This window comes from Festucalex cinctus, chromosome 10 (genome assembly GCF_051991245.1).
Source record: "Festucalex cinctus isolate MCC-2025b chromosome 10, RoL_Fcin_1.0, whole genome shotgun sequence".
Lineage (NCBI taxonomy): Eukaryota > Metazoa > Chordata > Actinopteri > Syngnathiformes > Syngnathidae > Festucalex > Festucalex cinctus.
Window position 1 is genome coordinate 20832106 of NC_135420.1, and position 22182 is coordinate 20854287.

General features: G+C 39.7%; 1 protein-coding gene across 3 annotated transcripts; it reads left to right on the top strand.

The window, feature by feature from the left end:
* The first annotated feature begins 61 nt into the window (after positions 1-61).
* On the top strand, positions 62-21685 carry LOC144026530 (guanine nucleotide-binding protein subunit alpha-11). 3 transcript variants are annotated; one of them, XM_077533201.1, is made up of 9 exons: positions 62-808; positions 894-1138; positions 8398-8582; positions 9204-9358; positions 10456-10584; positions 11014-11142; positions 14083-14212; positions 15579-15732; positions 16635-21685. In XM_077533201.1, exons 2-9 carry the CDS (start codon positions 1003-1005, stop codon positions 16823-16825), a joined length of 1209 nt encoding a protein of 402 aa, XP_077389327.1. In that variant the 5' UTR covers positions 62-808; positions 894-1002; the 3' UTR covers positions 16826-21685. The 3 variants fall into 3 exon arrangements, with proteins under 3 accessions (XP_077389327.1, XP_077389329.1, XP_077389328.1); XM_077533203.1 differs by lacking the exon at positions 11014-11142 and having other exon boundaries at positions 63-1138; XM_077533202.1 differs by lacking the exon at positions 10456-10584 and having other exon boundaries at positions 64-1138.
* Positions 21686-22182: the final 497 nt, after the last annotated feature.

Consider the following 22182-nt stretch of genomic DNA (forward strand, 5'->3'; position numbering starts at 1 on the left):
TCCAGCCTTCTCATGCCCGTGTGTTCTTTTCCCCATTGGCGCACGGGTATGTCAATCATTTAAATGACTCGTGACATCACCGGGAGAGGAGTGGATGACGAGGAGGGGCGCTATTCCAACCAGGAAAAAAAAAAAACACCAGCAGGAACGATGAATTTCCCAATTTGACTGTCAGTATTCGATACTTTTCGGGCTTTTTGGCCCCCGGTGAGAGTGTTTGGACAAAACGCGCTTCCGAGTGATGAAGTTCCTCCCGGCAGTTTGGGCTTTTTCCCCCCGCTGCAATTCCAGGGATGGCTAGCTCAAGCTAACGTAGCTCGCTAACTGGTTAGCTCATCCATTTAGCCATCCCTACTCCTCCATAACTTAACCCGTTATCATTTTATGATTATTTATTTTTTGGTATGTGCAAGTCGAGTGTTTGGCGTAGGGTGGTTGTCGACGTGTGCGCGCGGTAGATGGACGGACTGACGGGCGGCGGTTGCTTCCACTGCGCGGGCGTAAAGTGTCGGCGTCGGGGCGGCTAGGCTTGCGGGAGGGCTCCGACAAATGTGGCACGGGCGGCCAGCAGTGTCCCGATGTCTCCGGGGCATGAGTGTTTAATAAAAATTGGCTTTAATTAGCGCGTGTGGTTAAGCTTCCACGACTAAGTAGTGGCGCGGGGAATGATTTAAAAGGTGTTGGCACACGAGGAATCTCATTTTTTTTTTTAAACACCACGTTAGCTAAATGTTTCTATTTTTTTCTACAAAGAAAATGTTCTTTTACACCTGTTAACCCGTCCCTTTTTTAACTGTGTAATTTTCTGGTAAGTTTTTTTTTTCTTGCAATCTGCGAATTTGCATACGACTTAAGTCTTAAGCTGTCAAATATTTGTCAACGGCAACGAGCAGAGAAAGTAGCGAGATCCCATTCGACTGAACGGGATTGGATTGACTTGAGCTTGGCCGGCGCGACTCCCCCATTCGTCCGTCAAACAGGGCTTTTCTGGCTCATGCGGTGATGACTCTTGACTCCATGATGGCTTGTTGCCTGAGTGAAGAGGCGAAGGAGTCCAAACGGATCAACTCTGAGATCGAGAAGCAACTGCGGCGGGACAAACGGGACGCCAGGAGGGAGCTGAAGCTGCTTCTGCTGGGTAAGCATAATCATGTTACACAGAGTAACTGCAGATCCAAAATGGTCCAAGTTTAATCATGTTATGTGAGTGCATCTTGTGGTATGCAAAAAGTACTCCATACAAATTATGGTCGGCTAGTTCATACAGTTTGATAAGACATTTTATAGTTTCCAAAGTGCGTTGTGTACAATCATTTGTCCTCTTGCCTCTCCATGACTGCTAGAAAAAAGTTTAAATAACTACTGCAGTTACTTACCGTCAGACATGTACAATAAAGGAACAGAGTTTCAGGCCAGGATCGTTCAGACCTAACCTGGCAATAGCCAGATTGATATTGTGAATCACTAAAGGGAGTTTTCCATAATGTCAATCTGGGACTGCTCCACAGTGATTTGCTCGGGAAAGGAGGGATATTCTGTATTGTGCATTGTGCATGTTTGTTTTGACCAATCACGGACACAGATGGAAATGCCATCTTCAGAGGGTGGGGGTCGGTGGGAAGCCCAAACATCTTCATGAAAATAAACGCATTCTTTGAGACCTCCATCCTCGCAGGTTAGTGATAAAAGTAGCCTTTATCAGGAAACATTCTGTCCAAATGAATTCAAAGTAATCAGTTATCCTTCACATTTGCAATGCCAAAGTGCCATGACAATTGGCTGTCTTTTTAAATTCCCAGAAAGGTTGTGGCTGACACTTGTGTAAACTACAAGTAGAATTTCTGCACTGTTGAACCGAACTGAATGAATGGTGTAGTGGTCAGCATGCTAAGTAGAAAGTCTTAGGTTTGCATCCCACTCACAGAGAAATGTATGCACCGGTGTCATAATTTAAGAAGAGCTGACATTTTACTTATTCGATTATCATCTGTTTAATGTAAAATTCTCGTCTCTCTAACTGGTTTGCGCAAGACATTGTACTCAGTTACTGCTTTTCATATGTTTTATATTCATGCCCTAAACGTTTTCTTCATACAAATATTTGCTGTAATTATGACTTTGCTACGGTGTTAGCATAGATTAGTAATAGACGAGGGTACCTTCCCACTTGTGCACAAATTCGAGTATCGTTCTGCCACGGGAGCGAAACTACCGGTAGTATGTCGTAAACAGAAAAGCTCCTGTACTGCCTTCAAGGTGTAATGGTAGACTTGGCTGAGTTTGGATGAAGTTCAATTCCAATTCTTAATGTTACCTGGACAAAACTGACTTACTGATTGGATCGAAGGATTTGTTCAGATCCTGAGCTGTAATGTTGAATGGGTCCAAAATAGATGAGGTTTGAGTGTTAGGGTGTCTTGATCACTCTGTTTTTATAATTGTAGGCCATGAATGAATAATCTTTTCAGTTACCTTTTTAGACTTTGGCAAAAATTGTCTACCTGCTGCACCCAAAATAGTGATGGCACTGTCGATCAGACCAACAATGAACTGACATAAAATACCGTATTAAGTGTCGTCAGCAATTAAAAGGCATTTCATGCACTATTACATACGCTCTGGGCACATGCATCATTCATCCGTCATGCACATCATGTCGCTCAAACAGGTTGGTAGGTGTAGGTTAAGGTTAATGAGCGTTTGTTTTGAGGCAACACCCAAGCATGTTGCATGAATGGAGCCAACCTATGCACATTATGGTCTCAAGTATGCCCAGAAGGACATAATGCCATATTTACTTGATGGCTTCCAACCTTAGCAGCTGCTGAAGTCAACAAAAACCTTTAATCAGCAGCGCATTTCTTTACGGTGTCGACTGAAACCCCAAAATTAGTGAACGTTAGGTTTCATGTTTGGGTTATTTGGTGCCACGTGCTCTATTTGCATTCCCAAAGGTCTGAGCCAGTCGGCCAAAAATGTTTTCACAGCGTGGTAATAGGGTACGTTTGTAGTCGTGCACTGTTTGTCTGGCAGCTCTGTTGGTTGAGCAAACTTGTATTGACACACCCTGACTTTCAGCAGATATGTGTCAGACTGCAAGACCGCTCGCCTCGCTGGCTATTGCTTTTAATTGTATATGTACTGTGGATATTAAAAAAAAATTATGAAAAACCTCTCTTCAAATACCGCTTTTTTGTGATTACGAGACCAAGATGTATGAAAATGTTTTGACTAGAATGAAAAAACGTAATGATTAATCGACAACTAATCATTTATCAAGTTGCTTATTCATCCATCCATCCTAATTATTTTTGATAATTGACTAATTCTTTACAGACCTTGATAAAATTAGAATTGTCCAAATCCCCGGAATTTCAGTCTATCAACAATAGATTCTCATGAGGATTTCTTTAGCCGTCCATTAAAGCAGGCTGATCATGTTTGTCTTCTTTCTCTCGCTCTCTCTCTCTCTCTCTCTCTCTCTTTTGTTTTTTATTTTTTCCCCCAAAATAAGGCATTTGCTACATCTGCTTTTACTTAGGAAAACAATAAACATTTTTGACAATTTTCTGACAGATGTTACGAACCTGTACCTAAATTATAATTAATTCACATTTCTGCATTGCCAATATGAAACAATGCTCTGTAATTTTTTTTAAATAAATTGATGTAAATTAAAAAATGATTTTTTTAGAAATCCGATTCATTGAATAATTGACTAAATTATCGAACATAATTGTTCATTGCAGCCCCCAAAAAAGTAAAAAAAATAAAAAAATAAATGTATTATAACAGCTAAGATTTATATGGCAACAGTCAGGGTCAATTTAGATGTTGGCAGGTGTGTGCTGACTCCCATTGAACATGAGTTTGAATGTGATAAGTTTATGCTGAACGCATTTACATCCCACTTACGAGAGGGGCACACACTTATGCAACCACATTAACTTCTTTTACTTCCCTTTTGCGAAGATAATAAGATTTTTAATTGAGTTGTGCAGATTATAGGTTACTTATAGGTGGGAAAACATAATTTATATTAGTCTCTTTTTTTATTTATCACAAAAAAACTGGCATTTGGACAGGGATGTGTAGATTTGTTTATTTTTTTTATTTTTATTTTTTTATTATTTTTTTATAAATGTCCATTGTATGTGTGTGTGGTGCATCCAAAACTAATTTCTTTTGCTGGGAGCATAGTTGATGATATGTTACTCTACCTTTTTGTACCTTCAAACTTACATTTTATTGAAGTTGTTGCGCGTTTGAGAGATGTTGGACATGTCCATAGGGAAATTCGAGTGGCATTTGGATTAAACTGCAACCAAAATGGGATAAGTAATTTAATTGTAAGTTCTCAAGAAGGAAAAGTATGCAAGGAATTCTTTTGTGAAAACTGCATCCTGTGCTGTGCGCTCGCCATTCACACGCTCTGTAGCCTCACAGCGAACGCACAAAATTGCCACGTCAGTCGCAACGGAGGGCTTTTCACCGGCTTTGCCTATTTCACACAGATGCCAGCGAAGTGGGATGTTGACACAGTTGCGTATGCTTTCGCACAGAGATTCAGCATCCTGCAATTTGATAATTAGACAGGTGACAGTCAGAATCTCGTGCGACGTGTGTGTTGATTAATTGTTTCCTAAAAGTGATGTTGCAAATGTCTTATCTCACGAGGTTGAAACGGATATTATCACTCCGCTTTAATGGCAGACTACCAAAATTTGAGAATATTTACTGTTGAGAGGCTGAAATGTAATGGATTTGGACAATTTGAAGTTTAACAAGGTCTCTTAAAAAAGTAATCAATTATCAAAAATAGTTATCGATTTATTTGATAATTAATTAGTTGTCAAATGTCAATTAAGCAATTGACCGTTATACCTCTAATACTGCAGGCAAGTAGTTCCTCTTTTTGTCTGTATATTTTCACATGCTTAATCTTTCTTTCTTCACTCTTAATTTATGTTGGCCACTTTCTTCATTTCCTCTCATCGCATTTATCCCTGAAGGTTTTGTCTCTGCTGTCTTACCGCCCTGCGTGGTGGGAAGATATTTTGGGGTGGAAAAGCTTCTCTCTTGTTATTGATCACGGTAACGTGGAGAATTGATTCGTTCACTCACGCCCTCTTCCTAAACAAGTGTGAATCCACTTACAGTATTTACACAGTTTTAATACTGCCATTTTATTTATTTTCCGTGGTCTAAAGTTGAAATGCTTTTTGCTCTGGGCATTTTTTTTTCTTTGAAAGATTTTTGAAAGTGAAATCTTTTGTTGTAAATGTAACACTATGGACTCCCTACTGCAGACTTTAATTCACAATTGAAAAGATTATAACACGACCGGTCAAAATTGATCACTTCATTCGCTGAAGTATGCCAAAAGTAGGATTCGTTTAATACTTGTTAACAGAGACTGGGGCAAATGTCCATGCTTCATGTAAACACTGAATAACCAAAGGCAATTTTTGTTACAACAAAGTTAATGAGTTGCTGTTGATCCTTGCATACTTGTGTCTGGCCTACGGGCTGTACACAACCTGTCTGAAAAGCACTTTCTAGTCTAGAATGTACTTTTTCTATGATGACTAGGCCTGGATTCCTTCAGGCGGAAAAGCAAGTTGACTTCCTAAAAGTGTTACTGGAAAAGTTCCCGCGGGCGAAAAGGGCCACTTGACAGCCATTTGGTTCCTGTATAGTGAGAAAAGCCCCCAGCCAGGCTTGCTAGCACTGCGCTGGAGTGGATATCACTTCCTGTTAGATGTGCTTGGGGGGGAGAGTGTTAGGGAATCATTTACTGAGGGCAGCATTTTTGGCCCATTTTGCACCTCCTCCCTCACCACTCTCTTTACTTTTCAACATGGATCTCTCATGCTGTGCTCCTGGTTATTGGTCTTCATGTAAATCATAACTAAAATGTCGGTTTTGCCCTCCAGCAAGCCCTGCACAATGAATGGGATCCGTTTCAAGTTTTTCGTTTCCTGCGAGCTAATGCTTATTTCATTGGCTGAATGAATGTAACAGTTGGTGGGAATTTTAAGATGCCAATGTGGATTTACGACTCTGCTGGATATTTTAAATTTGATTGTGTTGCTCCTTATTCATGTTATCTACAGTAGTTTTGTGCTTCACTTACACTGTGGCATAGATAGAGAGCCTCACTTTTGAGTTTATTTCATTGCATGCAAATCATTTTCATTTTGTACAGTGTAACCTTTTCGGCTCAAACACAATTGCCATGTTCAAAACCCTTTTTCCATTAAAACTGTCAACCTTAACATTTGCTAACACTGCTTACAGGGCTCTAGACAAATTAGTCTAAACACGATGTTCTGATTATGTATTGGCAGAATAAGAATTGAGCAGATTGATCTCCAATTTTCATCCATCTCAGGGGGCTGCCATTTTGACATTCTAGGTAGAATGATTCTAACACCCTCTGCTGTTGACTGAAATTGATGCCAGAGTACCCTCGGGCTCGCATTGCCAATATCATGTGACAAAACCCAGGAAATAGGTGAAGCCGTAACGTTCGCATTGCCAATGAATGGCATACATTAGAGTACATTGTACATTTAGTGACATAATGAATTTATGAAATAGTCTGTTGTCATGCACGTTACACTTTTTGATCAACGTGCAAAGTATGGGCAGAAGAGAGAGAAAAAAAAAAAGCCTCGCATGTTTGCCTTGACTCCATGGAGACATGACAAAGCCTATCATCCAGTGATGTCTGCCATGTAGTCCAGAGCTGGGGTTGCCATGGGAACTAGCATGAACCCTAAGGAGTAGCTCCAGCGACTGTACAGTAGCTTGACCGTGAGAAAAGCTTCTGCTGGCTTTTCCACTCACGCACAGGAACAATGGGATCCGTTGAAGAACCCAGCTCGTCATGCCTGCAAGAGATTCCGCTTTTATGATGGAGCTGCCAGGCAAGTGAGCTAGAGGAGCACCTAAGAAGAGAAGGTTGATAGAGGTGGTGAGGGAAGACATAAGGGCGGTTGGCTTTTAGAGAGGTGGAAGCAGAAGATGGCAAATGATGACATGCTAAGGTGACCCCAAATGGTCACCTGCAAAATAGCCATGGCTCAGACCACGATGCCAGTGTGCACAGTGTGCAGTAGTCATTTGTACTCCCCATCCAACAAAAGCCACATTTGACTCTTTTTGATGGATATTTTCTGCAATTTAATGCATCCCAGTGGCCCTTTATCGCAAGACGACTGTACTGTAGATTGTCAGCATCTACCTGAAGGCTCTTCTGTGGATAGATGATGATGTGTTACTCGTCTCCCGCCTACTGGTTTGGTTCAACAGGGTCAAAAGTAGTCTTAAAATAGTAGCACACATGTACACAGAGCTGCAAACATAGGTGATCTCACTTCTGTTTCAGACCATGTGAGAGCCCAAACAAATATTGATTGTTACTGTCATCGTGATTATCTGCACACATGCTCTTACAGGCAAAACCACTTTGGCTGGCCTACTTATCTGCACTTTTCTGTGGTAAATTGGACTGAAGCCTTATTATTAATGTACTCTATGCATGGAGCCCTTGTTTGGAGGCCATTTAATTTTTATCCAATTAATCAATGGTTCCCACACTGTTGCATTTTAATGTATGAAAGTTGCGATTATAAAAAAAACGAGTTTGATTGATTTTATATTACGTAGACTGATTCTAAAAATGTTTGATAGCGGCAGCCCTAGTTTTAATGAAGCAAGGCAGACGTTTACAAATTTACTACTTTCTGTAGTTTGTTTTTCTCTTTGCTTTTGAGCCAATGTCTGTGGTGGCTAAATTAGCAATTCCAGTTGGTTTCACTATTTAAATAGTAATACAGTCCCAGAAGGAAACATATAGTTTTACTTTGCTGCATAGGGTATCTAAAACAGCTGTAATGTTTTGCAGATACCTTGCTTCAGCAGCTCTCCACCCACAAACTAACAGTGTAAACTCCAGTTTTATTTTTTTAAGACTGTGTTACACAGACAGTTTGGCATAGAGGGCTTGGACCACTGCCTGAGGGCATGATGGTGCAAATTCCTTCACAGTGGTGTGCGCCCGCGCCAGGATGGATGAGGTGGGCCGCCGAGGTCAGCCTGTCGCTAAGTAAGGCGGCGTTTTAACCGCACAAATTCGCATGGCATCAAAAGAAGAGCAGCTGTCTGACTCGCAGGGTCAGCTTACTTCTCACAGCTCTTTCCGGCCTTTTTTTTTTTTTTTTTTTTATACTTCAGTTTGCTTCTCGACAGAAATATCATCATAGATTGTCATCTGTTGGTGTGCTATTTTCACTCACACTTCACAGCAGCAACACTATTGCCAAAATGTTTCACATACGTATCCTCCCTTATGGTCCTCGTTTCAGTGGTTCTGGTCTTCTTCTTCCTCAGGCACTGGCGAGAGCGGCAAGAGCACGTTTATCAAGCAAATGCGAATCATCCACGGGTCAGGCTACACCGATGAGGACAAGAAGGGATTCACCAAACTCGTCTACCAGAACATCTTCACGTCCATGCAGTCCATGATCCGTGCCACCGAAACCCTCAAGATTCCATACAAGTTCGAACAGAACAAAGTACGTACTGTTGAAAATTCCTACGTTAACTTGTTTGAAATTGATGCTGTTCAATTACAACCTTAGATAAATTATATTATTAGATTTAAGTCAGAATCTTACGAGGAAGTTTTCTTTTTATCTTATGGGAATAAATTACATTTTTAGGCGCATAAAGCAATGGTAGCTTTACAGAAACGACCAGCAGGTGGCAGCAGAGTATAAGAGATCAACCAGGGCCATGTTGTGACAAGCTCTTTCCCCACTTTTTTAAACAGATTTGTGAATGAAACTTAGCTGTATTGTAATGCTAATTGCTTCAAAACGGAAAATAAAGATAGAAATATCCTTTTTTTTTCTGATGAAAGAAGAGACTTTTATCTTTCTTTTGGTAGGTTCCATGTTTGTATAGCAATAGAACACAATACTCTGTGGGCCTTGCAAAATCAGTCAAAATCCAGTAAAACAGCCGGAGCAAAGGGGGTTGCTTCGTTGAACATGGCTGGGAGTCAATGAGTTAGTAAACCAAGGAAAGCAACCTTTGCTTTGACGCTAGACCAAAGCCGAAGGTCGTCTCCAGCCCATCCGAGTGTTCTGTTGGAATTACCTACATGAATAGATTTGCCCCTTGTTACCTCTCAGAATAATGCTCAACTGGTGCGCGAGGTGGACGTGGAGATGGTAACGTCGTTCGATCAGCCATACATCGGTGCCATCAAGATGCTGTGGGCTGATCCTGGCATCCAGGAGGCCTATGACCGCAGGAGAGAGTACCAGCTCTCGGACTCCACCAAATAGTACGTCTGTTTCTTATAAAAAAAAAAAAAAAAACGTCGACTTGAGAAACACATGCGTCCAATGCTTAACAGGGAACTTAAGCCAAATAGTTTATTTGAAAATACATTTTATGTGCCAGCACTAGTGAAACCTAGGATTAATTTTGCTGTATTTAAAGGGAAAAAAAATAATTAAAATGTATGTATTTATTTTGTGCATTTTTAATCAGTTTATCTCTTTAAGTGGTTGATGTAGTTTAAAAAAAATACATGTAATTGTTTATTTAATCTAATAATAGGTTAGTTATAATTAGAACGAATAAAATGGATTTTTAAAAATATATTCTACAAACCTATATTATCTTTATTTATTTATTTACTTTTAACTTTGTTTATAAATGACATGTTTCATCGATCCATTTTAAAAATTAAATGTGGTAATTGAGCACTAAAGTTTGCCCGCCCACCCCTGTTTTGGACTGTTGCATGACACTCACCAGCCACTACATTATGTACACCTGTAGAATCTATTGAGCCTCCAATATAAGATCTCACATCCCTCACATGAGAGACCAGATATGTTTGGTGCAATACAAAGTGCAACCACATCATTGAACATACAGGATGTCCCAACACTCCAAAAGTATTACTAGGACAGATGTGAGGCCGACAGCATTTGACAGTTTAATCTTGACAGTTTTTGTATGCAATCATCACCTTTGACCATGGCTTGCTAGATGACGTTTTGGCAGTGTTGGAAAATCGCCACCTGGGAATGTTTTTATGTCCTCGATTGCAGTTTAGCATCACGTTGATACGCTTTATGGTCATCAGACAGCTGCAACGTGTAGTACAATTTACACTATTCATGGCAAGTTCTTAAAACGGGATCCCAGGGACAGAAAAATGTCTTACCAAGTGGAAATTTTGCAACACTGCTCCAATGTCAATTGAAGGGCCTACAAAAACGGAAATGCCTAAATCGTGAAATGCTGATGGCCTCACAAAACTAGATTGAAAAAGTCTGTAGTGTCACTGGAGGTGTACCTGATGTCGTGTGTGATGAGTCCGTCTCCATGATGTGTGCCTCCTTGTCATATGTTCCTCCCCATCCACAGTTACCTTAGCGATTTAGAACGAATAGCGACGTCGGGGTACGTGCCCACTCAGCAGGATGTGCTGCGGGTTCGAGTGCCAACCACCGGCATCATTGAGTACCCATTTGACCTGGAGAATATAATCTTCAGGTACTGGTGGCTTGAGCGCTTTCCCATGACGTCTCCGGTTGGCCTGGTCGTGAACCGCCGACACCGCTATCGCCACAAGCTAGCTTTGGGCTGCACATGAATACATCCCTGATGGTGACCTCCCAAAGGCTGACGGTCCATGTCAAGAGGTTGGCATGTTGTGTAGCAAATTGCTCATGTTAAAGTCAAGTAAAAGCGTCACAGAATTTGTAAGAGTGAAATTCTGTCTTTGGGAGCTGCCATCATGGATGGAGCTAAAATTTCTTTTGGGGGTCCTGGCACAAAATTTCATCTAATCCCCTCGTGGTGCTGGAGAATGTTTCCTTTGGTTACATCTGAACTGATCCACTGTTTGGACGGTTTGTGTGCTTTGATGCTTCACTTTCTCTTTCCTCTCTTCTTGTCTTTCGCTCTCCATCCTGTCTCCAGCTATCTTAGCGATCTGGATCGTATCGCTGAATCTTCCTATCTACCCACCCAACAGGATGTGCTTAGGGTTCGAATCCCAACCACTGGGATCATAGAATACCCTTTCGACTTGCAAAGCATCATTTTCAGGTAGATGTAAGAATTGCATCGCTTTGACTAACTCTGGCCCGCCCATGTTTCCATTTGATGTCCAAACGGCATGCCATTTACACCTAGAGCATGCCTAACGTACCTCCAAAAAAGCCTATTACATTTCTCAATGGTGCCTTGACTTACGAGTTGAATTTGTTCCATTTCGACAAAAGCAGTAGGGTGTATAGGTGTCGCCCTTGAGTGACGTCAGCAACATGGCCGGTCAATATTCACGTGAACTTGGCTGACCGCAGCTATTAACTTGTGTTCTCTATGTATTGTTCTGTTTTACTGTACCCTTCAATAAACACAAACCAAAAAATTCATAAAACGTTTCGTAACTTGCAAAGACTTGTCTGTTGGGGCACTCGTAAATCAAGGTACCGCTGTATTGTGTAGTTCACAATGTCCAATTTAACACAAGATTCAACAAAAGTCGCTTGTACTTTTACCCGTCCTTTACCGACTAATTCAATTGCATTATTTCCTATGGGATTTATTTATCCATTTATTTTACCTTTTTTCTTTCTCCAAATACAAACAAATCAGTGGTAAACCAGCATGAGCATCACATAACTGATTGTATTAAACCTGGCATTGCTATACACAGAAATGTGTGTGTATATCGGTGCATCCAAATACCGTAATTTTCGAATTGCAAAGCACACCTGATTAAAAGCAGCTAAATTTAGCCATAAAGAGAAATATGTACATATATTAGGTATTTTACTTCATCACTAGATCAAAATTATTGTTTAAAAAAAAAAAAAAAAGAAATTTCACTTTGTGTAGTGAGTTTGAGTTTCCCTTTTTGAATTGAATTACCAAAATAAATTGTTTAACGATTATTCAAATTTATTGAGATGCAGCTGTATTTGTTTTCTAAATATTCCCAAGATGTACAAAATGCAGTCATTTTCCCCTTCATTTTTGTGCTTCTGTGGTCTCTACAATCGTTTCAAGATTTGGCCCACAAAACGGCCCAGCCACCAACCCATAGAACAGCTTCCGTTTCTTCTCCTGCAAGAAAAGAGAAGCTAGGAATGGATGTAGCGAACAAGCAAGAGTGATTACAGTAGAGTGCAAATCAATAGGAAGCCATCATGTCAGCCTCCTCCTACGCTTGGCAAGGCTGGAAATAACTGCAATGTGGTTGCACTCGAGAGCTTCCCGGCCGCTCCGCTGCAGCGAAGCTGAGAGGCTGCACTCGGCCCGGCTGCCGCTGACGGTGACTCACTACACGCTCTCAATGGCTTCACTTTTTAGTGAAGAGGCCAAAAATACAAACATGATTTGGGGAAGGACTGCTAAGGTGTCCGGCTGTATTCACTGAAGCGCATGATTGTTTTACTTGTGTTGATGTGGAGCGTGTCACCCGAAATGCTAGATAGTAACAAACAAAACACATGTTGTATATTCCAATGACGACCCCCCCCCAACACTAACAAGGCAGCCTTTCATAAACAGTCGTACTTCCTGCTCTTTTAATTGGCTTTAAAGATGTCATTTCTTTTGGCTCATCTAGCATAGGAGGAGGAGAGTCTGTCTTGTAAGTGGGTCACTCATTCTCGCTAGAGGATGAAAAGGAGGATGTCTGACACCGACTTATTTAAAACTTATTTGAAATGGCTTACTTTAACTACAATCCCACGTTGCGTTGTGGCCAAAGGTAAAATCCTGGTTGGTTTGCGCCTTTTGGTGCTGTAAATTCTTTCTATACGTCACATTCATTGCTATGACTACTGTTTGTATGCTTCCATTTCTTCTTCTTCTTCTTCCACTTTATTTTGGTGGCTGGCAAATACTTTTGGTGCACAACCACCACAGCCACTGGCGTTAATGCATGACTACTACTATTTTTACTACTTCCCCTTCTCTTCCATTTCTTCTTCTTCATCTTCATTTCTCCTTCCATTTCTTCTTGCTCCTCCTCCATATCTTCTTTCATTACTTCTTCTTCTACTTCCATTTCTTCTTCTCCAATCTTTTGGCGGTTGCCAAATATTATGGGGTATATGCCACGGAAGAGGCGGGACTGTTTTTTGCACATCAGTTTGTTTCCGGTTCGGTTTGCGACGTGTGGGCTGCGTCAAAAATAATTGTGCTTCCGACTTTGTGCCCCTCGGTTGCGCGTTCGCAACCCGGACTGGAAATAAACTGTTGTGCAAAATCACGTCCCGCCTCTTCTGTGGCATTTAACCTATTGGTGCACAGAAAGTCAAAACAATTAGAGGACAGGGATTTTGGGTTAGAGTCGAAGCTCCTGTGTATTTATGTCACCGGACAAGCCAAAATGTTTTGTTTTTTTTGTTTGTTTTTTTAAAAGTGTGACTTGTAGTCCCAAAAAATACGGTAAGCTTAAGCATATCAAAAGCTCCATTTAGTCATTCTTCAGGTCATATACCTTTAGTGGTATCTTCATTAATTCATGAAAATTAACAAGAAATGGAAGAAACAAAGTGGTCTAATATTTTATCCATGACTGTACATGGTACTCAAAAATACGATCACACTGATTTTACAGATCTATTAATTTACCGTATGTGTTTATTTATTTATTTATTTATATGTTTATTTATTTTGTTTTATGTGATATTAACACGGTAATCGTCTTCTGCTTGAGCCAAATCTTTGAAAGATGGATGTTGTTATGGACCTATTAATTTTCCTGCATGAAAAGCGCATCCCCGTCTTGACTTGACATGTCTTTGCTTGGTGGCTCCGGTGCCTATTTTCCTCAACATTTTCAGTCAATAACATGTTTCAATTCATGTGATTAGCTTGATTTGAGCCCTCAAGTTTCCTTTGATTGACACCCTTCATGGTTTGATCAATGCATGCACCTCTGTTAGTCATTCCTGTTAAATTGCACGTTAACTAGAGGGAAGCTTTCTTAATGTTGTTTTCTGCTGTGTTTGTCTGACACGTCCCGTTCAGAATGGTGGATGTCGGCGGCCAGCGGTCGGAGAGGAGGAAGTGGATCCACTGCTTTGAGAACGTCACCTCTATCATGTTTCTGGTGGCGCTCAGCGAGTACGACCAGGTGCTGGTGGAGTCGGACAACGAGGTGAGAAATGTCGTATAGACAATATCAACACATGTATTGTGCTAAAATTGTGTAATTTTGAGTTCAAGCAAATATTCTGGAGATGTATTCTTTTTCTTTGTAGTATTTTGACTTTATTCTCATAACCAATTGGTTTTTTTTTTTCGTTTTTTTTGCAGTATTACAACTTCATTCTTCTTTAGAATTTGATTCTTGTCACATAACTTTATTCTTGCCATCTTACTTTGACCTCTTTCTTTTAATAGTTACAATTTTATTCAACAAAATTGCTTGTTCTCTTAACTTTTTTCTTTTTCTTATAATATGGCAATACGGATTACATAAGTCTTTCTTTCTTTCTTATTATTTTTATTATTTCCATTGAATGGTCCAATTGATGGCAAAGAGTGATCATAGAACCATTCAGCATGAAATTGACCTTAGGGCACAGCTGGCTTCTCAGCACAATATGGGAAATATCATTAAATGCATTTTTCCAGGCAGATGGTGAGTTGCTTTACTTCATTTTAGTTTTATTATAGAGTAGTTAACTTCTCATCTTACTTCAATGACTGTTAAAAATATTGAAATTGTGACTTCAAACTTTGCCTGTCACAGAACGAATAGTGTTTACTTTGTTGTGCCAAGCAGAAAAACAATTGGTTCATATTTGTGCATGGCAACACTGACATGTACATATTTTCCTTTATACTTTCCTTCACAATTCTTATTTGGATTAAGAGTTTTGTTTTTTGTTTTTTTCCCCTCCAAATTGGCATTGACATCAGATAATTCTGGTGTTGTTATTAAGGTGTTTCTGAATGACTGGGCAGTGTTTCGGCATCAAAGTGTGCAGGGATTAGCTGACCGTGTTGACAGCCCCGAGACAAAGGCCTCAACCTTGCACACCAGTCAAACCCGATTCGGATCCTTTGTTTTTAAATCTCTCTGATTTAGTCAGATCACCAGTTCTCATTTTGCACTTTATATTAGTGTTAGCTACAGTTCTTGTGAGCACAATTATTTGAAATTTCCCAAATAGTTTGGTTGGAGTACATTCCAAATGTTATTCAGTCGCGACTGTCCTAAAGTGAGATACGTCATACGTCGAGGTACGACAATATCTTAACCCTCAATTTGCTCCACCATTTGTGTCCGGTTAACAATGCCAACTTGAGCAAGCTTTCAAATTGGCTATCGTTCCGATTTCACTTCCCAATCATGGAATAGGCAGCTAGGCAGACTTCAGTTTGCCACACACATACGGATTTAGTAAAGAGTACATTTAAAAAAAAAAGAAAAGAAAAAAAAGTGTCATGTGCTATTCTTCGGTTCAAGTTAATATTTTGTATTTCTCTCACTCTCCAAACCTTTTATGGATTTTCAGAACCGCATGGAAGAGAGCAAAGCGCTGTTCAGGACCATCATCACATATCCTTGGTTTCAAAACTCCTCTGTCATTCTCTTCCTCAACAAGAGGGACTTGCTGGAGGAGAAGATCATGTACTCTCACCTGGTGGACTACTTCCCGGAGTTTGACGGTACTGCTTTCTTCCTATTAATAAAGTTAATTGGCTGTTTAGTTGTAGGGACATGACATTTCCCAGATGACAGTTTTTGACTTGTATGGGCATTATAAAAGCTTAAAGAATAGAAAAGCTTTTCTGGGGACTGTGCAGATTCAAGTTTTATCATATAGTGACGTCTTGTGGCTAGAAGGGTGAATTACAATCAACTTTAAAATTTTTGTTCTAGAATTTTTTATTTTTATTTTTTTTTTTTAAATAATTAGGCAACTATTCAATTCATCTGGAATTTAGAGGTACAGATGGTTGTAGTAGGGCTGAATGATTTTTATTGTCATCCCCAATATTGTGATTACAATTTAATATGCCATTATTTTTCCGAGCCTCTTCTCGTGTATTATTTTTTTTTGTTAACAAACTATATATGTTTTTTATGACAGAAAAAAATATTCAGTAAAACTGAAAAAATATTCAGAAAAACAGGGAAAAAAAATACTTAATAAAACAAAGCTCCCCGAAAAAATTTGTCGGAAAAACAGGATTTTTTTTTAGTCAGAAAAACAATTTATTTTATTTTTTTCAAGTGAATGCAATACGCTTCCGTATAGTGTAAATAAAAAAATAAAGCCTACTAACTTGAATTAAATTGAAGCAAATCTCATCTCCCTCCCCAAATTGCAGCCTTTGTGATTGCTACTGCATTGTAATGTTGATTTGAATTTAATTGTTCAGCCCAACATGGTAGTTAGGCTTACTTACTATTTGGATTATGATGAGGTCATTGGAAAAATATCTCCTTTGTTTAGTGATACCTGAACCTTTAAAATTATAATACTGAAAGGAATAGAAAGGACTACAAGTTAACACGTTGGGGCGTGTTTGTTGTTTTGTGTATTTTTGTTTTTTATTTTCACCAGGCCCTCAGCGTGACCCGCTGGCAGGCCGCGAGTTCATCCTGAAAATGTTTGTGGACTTGAACCCGGACAGCGATAAGATCATCTACTCGCACTTCACGTGCGCCACTGACACGGAGAACATCCGCTTCGTCTTTGCCGCCGTTAAAGACACCATCCTGCAGCTCAACCTCAAAGAGTACAACCTGGTGTGAAGACATAAAGAGAGAGAAGGAGAAGAGAGCAAGCAACACACACACTTACACGCATTGTATTATCCACTTGTGGAAACATCCACGTCTGCATGGAACACAGTCATCACCTTGGCTCTTACACTCGCTATCTCTTTTTTTCGGGTCTGTTGTGTTGCTCATTACGGTGCACTCGTCGCATGAACCTCTCTTGGGGAGAATTCATGGTTATTATCAGCAGTGCTTTTGTGCCACAAGGTGGTCCGTCTCAAAGACTTTCTGGTTCAAAGGGCTCTCTCCCTACTTGTGTACGCCGTGCATGCTGTACACGACTAGTGTGCTCATTTTAAGGAATATAATATCTGTTGGTGTTTTAAAAGAAAAAAAAAAGAATACCCTCCAATTTGGAGCGCACATGCTCTGTTGAATGTAAATAGTTTTGCTTACACATAGATGACTTATCTACTTTTGCCTACTTTGTAATTACAGGGGCTACAGTACACTCAAGAGGATTGTAACCTGCCACACACACTGCCCCCTTGGCGTTTTTAAGTGTTAATACCCCTTTAAGAAGACGGCACTACCATCACCTTTATTGCAAATCACTCTCGCATTGCCAAATTGACACCACATTTTGTTGTTGTTGTAAATATCAATATTTTGCCAGTATTCCTTTAAGTGCAGGAGTGGGATCCCGTCTGCCTTGCAGTTCTCTGGCTTAAATTTAGGAGGCGAGCAGGAGAGGGCAGGGGAGTTGTCGCTTTTATACATTTCTGTAAGTAGTGGTTTCCTAAGAATCTCAAGGGTGGGGATTTCAGATGCTGTTTTGGAGTTGATTAAATAGAATTTTTGCGTTGTATGATAAGTCCTCCGATCACATGCAAACTCAATTTGGGATTGAGCTTTGTCTCCCCATCTAGTGCACGGCATACCATCAAACAAAAATGTCACAAAATAATGATTAGTTGAGCACAAAGCTTAAAAAAAATCCCAGTTGGCTTTGGGCAGTAGGTGGGGTACATCCTGAATGGGCTGCCAGTCAATCGCAGGGCACACAGAGACAAACAACCATCTGCACTCACAATCACACTTGGGCACAATTCGGAGCGCCCAATTAACTTGCCATGCATGTCTTTGGAATGTGGGAAGAGACCGGAGTACCCGGAGAAGACCCACGCAGGCACGGGGAGAACATGCAAACTCCACTCAGGAAGGCCGAAGCCTGGACTCGATCTTGCGTCCTCAGTACTGGGAGGCGGACTTGCTAACCAGTCATTCACCGTGCCGCCCTTGTAGAATATAAATTCTGTAAAAAAAACTAAAAAAAAACCTAATAGAATTGGATAATCTTGTGGTTGGGAATCACTGGTGAAGTATACATGGTTAAAATAAAAGCAGTTTGACAAACTCTCGGAGGTGCTCAATTCAAAGCAAAATCATTCACGATTTATTGTGAATCACAAGCACCACCCAAATATTTAGGTATGAATTGTTGATGATAAACGTGCCTGCCAAATGTGCATTTTCATTAGGATATTTTTTGCTTATTAAAAAAAAATTGTTAGGTTGCCAAGCCCTCAAAACAGCAATTTGATTGAATTGTTTTTTCCTCCACAAACTCATAACCTCAGAGCAACTAATAATTAAATATTGCTTTTATAAACCTTTTTTCGGATTTCAGTTACTTGTAAATCTTTGATATTTGCTGCCAGGCTCGGTCTCGATCCTCCACAAATAGTGGGCTTCACTGTACTCCCAAATCAATGTTTGAGGCATAACAATCCTCCTTTCAAGGGGAAGTCAAGTCAAGATGTTCATTTTCAATATGACATAATGTTCCTCCACTTGTCTAAACGTGGTACTCTGATTAATACTGCGTTTGTTGTTGAACATCTCGCCTGTTTTCTGGTTTTGGTCACATGATGTCCACAAGCCGAGTGCTTGGTCACTGTGATGTCATTTTCAGTCTACAGCAAGTGGCTGGCCAAGGCAGCATATTCATAATATTACACAAACTCAATATTAATCAGAGTTCCGTTTTTAGACTAGTGGGGTGCATAGAGTTTATTGTGAAGAAAATTAGTTGATTTCCACTAACTTGTGATTGGCTTTCTTTGGTTCTTCTAAAGGTGGAAACGACCTCCCGTGCACATCATTTCAATACATTCATTGATTGGTGGTGGTAGTAGTAGTTCAATAGTAGTAGTTGTGCTTGGAAATTTTGCTTCTCATGCAATTGCATTGCTTGTTTTGTCCTGTGTTCAACTGGCACATGTAATCAACTACTATGAAGTGGTTGATTTGTTTTTGTCCATGTGGGTCATGGATCTGTGGGATCTCCTCAATGTCAAGCTGAAACGAGGAGATTGTGGCTTTTATACTGCTGTAAACTATCCAAGCTATTTTAACGGAGAAGACGTGTTTTATCTTTCTAACGTTTAACAGTCAGTTTTTGAAAATGCTTCATGGTGGAGAAGGGAGCATTGGCTCCATTTTCGGGTTCACGCTTTATGCAAAAATCGGAAAATGACAAAAAACAAAAAAAACACATCAGTGGTTGTATATTTACTGTCGGAGCATTCGTGAACTTTTGTAATTTTAAAGCAGAAACATGTTGACTGTTGGTACCAACCCCATATCGTGTCTATTCATGTATCATTTCTTTAGAGCAGGGTTCCTCAAACTGACGCTGGGGTCAGATATATTTTCTTGCGTATAATTTCTCGGAAAAGGGCTTTTTGATTCTTTGTAATGAGGTCCTGATCTGGTTTCCGTGTACAGTATGTGGCAGTGTTGTATTTTAGTGATTGGGCTGAAAGCACCTTTCAAATTTGGCTCTTGAGTCGATCCAGTTGAGGACGCCCTGCTCTTATAGTTCTTTCATGTCATTCAGAAGAGTCGTCATCACTTTATCACAAGGGCTACTTATTAGCAGCTTCGATTGAGGTGGTTGGGGGGGGGCGGCATCTCAACCACAGATGCCTATACGTGACATTCCTGGTGGCTTTTTGTTGTCTTCACATTTTGCCTTTTGAGCAAGCATCTCAACTCTCTCCCTTTTCCACTTGCTCACTTTGCTGACATTTCTGTACGTTTTTGCGAAAGGTTTCTTATTTTAAAGGATCCAGTTTGTCTAATAATGCAGACGTCCTCAGATTAAAATCAAAAGAAAGATGACCCTCATTTTGCATTGCAATATTTCCCCAACCTTTATTGAGCCAAGGCATATTTTACATTAAAAAAACAAAAACACAGCACTCATCCAAACAAAAATCTCAAAAATTAAAATATATACTGGAATAATGAAGGTATGTGGTGATAGTGAATGAGCATTTAATTGTTTTGCCTGTCACATAGCTGGAATAGATTGTAGTCAATAAATTTGGGACCAATTTAGTGAAATTGTTTACAGTACAGTGGTTAGGAATCACTGATGTAACCTATAGCTGGCATGTCACGCAAATATTTCAAAGTACTGTACTTGCAATTCTGATTCTGAACTGGAAGAACTAATAAAACATTTCCTAAGTTTACATTGAAACTAGGTATTCTAAAGCAGTGTTTACCAACCTTTATTAAGCACATATTCAAATGAAACAATGAGGCACCACCAAACAAAAACATCACAAAAAGTAGAGACATGAGGTTCTCGTCTTAATTTACTCACCACATTGACTTTGTAGGATGTGTGATGCTGTTTCAGATTAGTTAAATATAGCATACTGCCAAAATCATCTCATTGGCCACAGGCTGAGATGCACCGTGGTTGTTTACGGAGTACATTTCCTGCCCCATGCTTAGTGCTCCCTATTGGTGGTACGTGTATGTAACGTGCCCGACATCGGTATATACGAATGCACCATACCGTTATAATTATTAGAAGTTATTCCTGTTCATACGCATCCTTGTTAACACTCAATTCAGCCTGTTGCTAACATAAACATCAGTCGCTACGGAGTCAATCAAACTGCTTCAGAAGTGATTTCTAAATGTGGACTTTGATATTTTAGAAACAGTGTCGAGCAAAACGTACATCAGTAGTGTATTTTCAGGAAAGCTTGTTTATTATGCCTTGGGTTGAAAAAAAAAAGAATCAATTGAGGATGTGAAGGTACTGATGATGCCATCGATTTCTTGAAACGAATGAATCTGCTTCCCCTCACCAACTCCCATTTCTTGATTGGACTGTGTGTCGTCTCCTTGGGTTAGAGCACTGAAATGACTTGATGCTTTTTTCTCTCTCAAAAGGCTTTTGCTTCAGCTCCCTTCTGACTAGTAACCGTCATGTCCAATCGTTTTTTTTGTAAGGCAGACACACTTTATCACATGTATATTTTGCAACCACTTAAGATTGTTTTTTCAATAACTTTGTGTAGTGGTGTACAAATGGAAAGTAATGTTTTTTTTTTTTTTTAATTAAGTATACCAAATGTAAATTTTGTACTATGAGTGTGCCAATCCCCTTTCTTTGTAAAGCCAGACTCTTGACTTAATACTTAAGTGCCAATGTTGTTGAGGCGGCGGAGGGATCGGGGCCCGTGAATTTTCATGGCCCACTTTTTAAAAAGAAACACTAAACACAATATATGTGATTGATTAACAATTTTATTCATTATTTAAGATGATTGATCTGCTGTTTTTAACTGCATGTGTTTTTTGGGCAGGGAGGGTGACATGCTCATGCCAGCTATGCCCTCACGGGGGGCAATGTTGGGCTTATTATTGACTTGTTGATTTACAGTATTTTAGCCATATTTCTTCTTTTTTTTTGTATGTTTCATTTCAACCACTGTTGCCTGAACATCATTTTAACATGAAAACAACTTTCATAGCCTTCTCCTTTTCAATGTTTTCAATTGGAATAAAAAATATTCCTATACTCACCTCCATGGATTCCTTTGCTTCCTTTATAGTCTCCTCTTAGACACTCCGATTTGATTTGACTCTTCAATACTTAAATATCAATCATGGCACAAGAAATGCTAGGTTTAAGTTACAATTTTTATTTGTTTGGAATTGCCCCACTTCACATTACCTACACAATAAAAGTTTGTTTTACGCAATAAAAAGTGCTATACACTTACTTTTCCTCTTCCCTAAAAAGTGCTTGCACTGAGGGAAGCCATTTTCTTTTATGATGCAACCAAAGGTAGCAAAGCCCCACCCCTACACATTTGGTATAATTGGAAAGCTCTGAATGTCCTCTATAGAGCACGAAAGGAGTTAATGCAATCGCATGCACCGGGTGGGAGATATTCAGGTTTAAAAAGGTCCACTACAGAAGACAAATTTGAATTGCTGGTAGTCAGGAGGATATAAAAAACCAAGGCAATATTGGTTGTTTTTTAAATGGCTTCATTACAAATATAGTTTATCTTAAT

What these genes read in the sequence shown, in the direction of transcription:
- LOC144026530 (XM_077533201.1), top strand. Translation starts at nt 1,003, where the DNA reads ATGACTCTTGACTCCATGATGGCTTGTTGCCTGAGTGAAGAGGCGAAG. An exon ending in GCTGAAGCTGCTTCTGCTGG is followed by an intron (nt 1,139 to 8,397) that starts GTAAGCATAATC and finishes CTTCTTCCTCAG; the next exon opens with GCACTGGCGAGAGCGGCAAG. An exon ending in ACAAGTTCGAACAGAACAAA is followed by an intron (nt 8,583 to 9,203) that starts GTACGTACTGTT and finishes GTTACCTCTCAG; the next exon opens with AATAATGCTCAACTGGTGCG.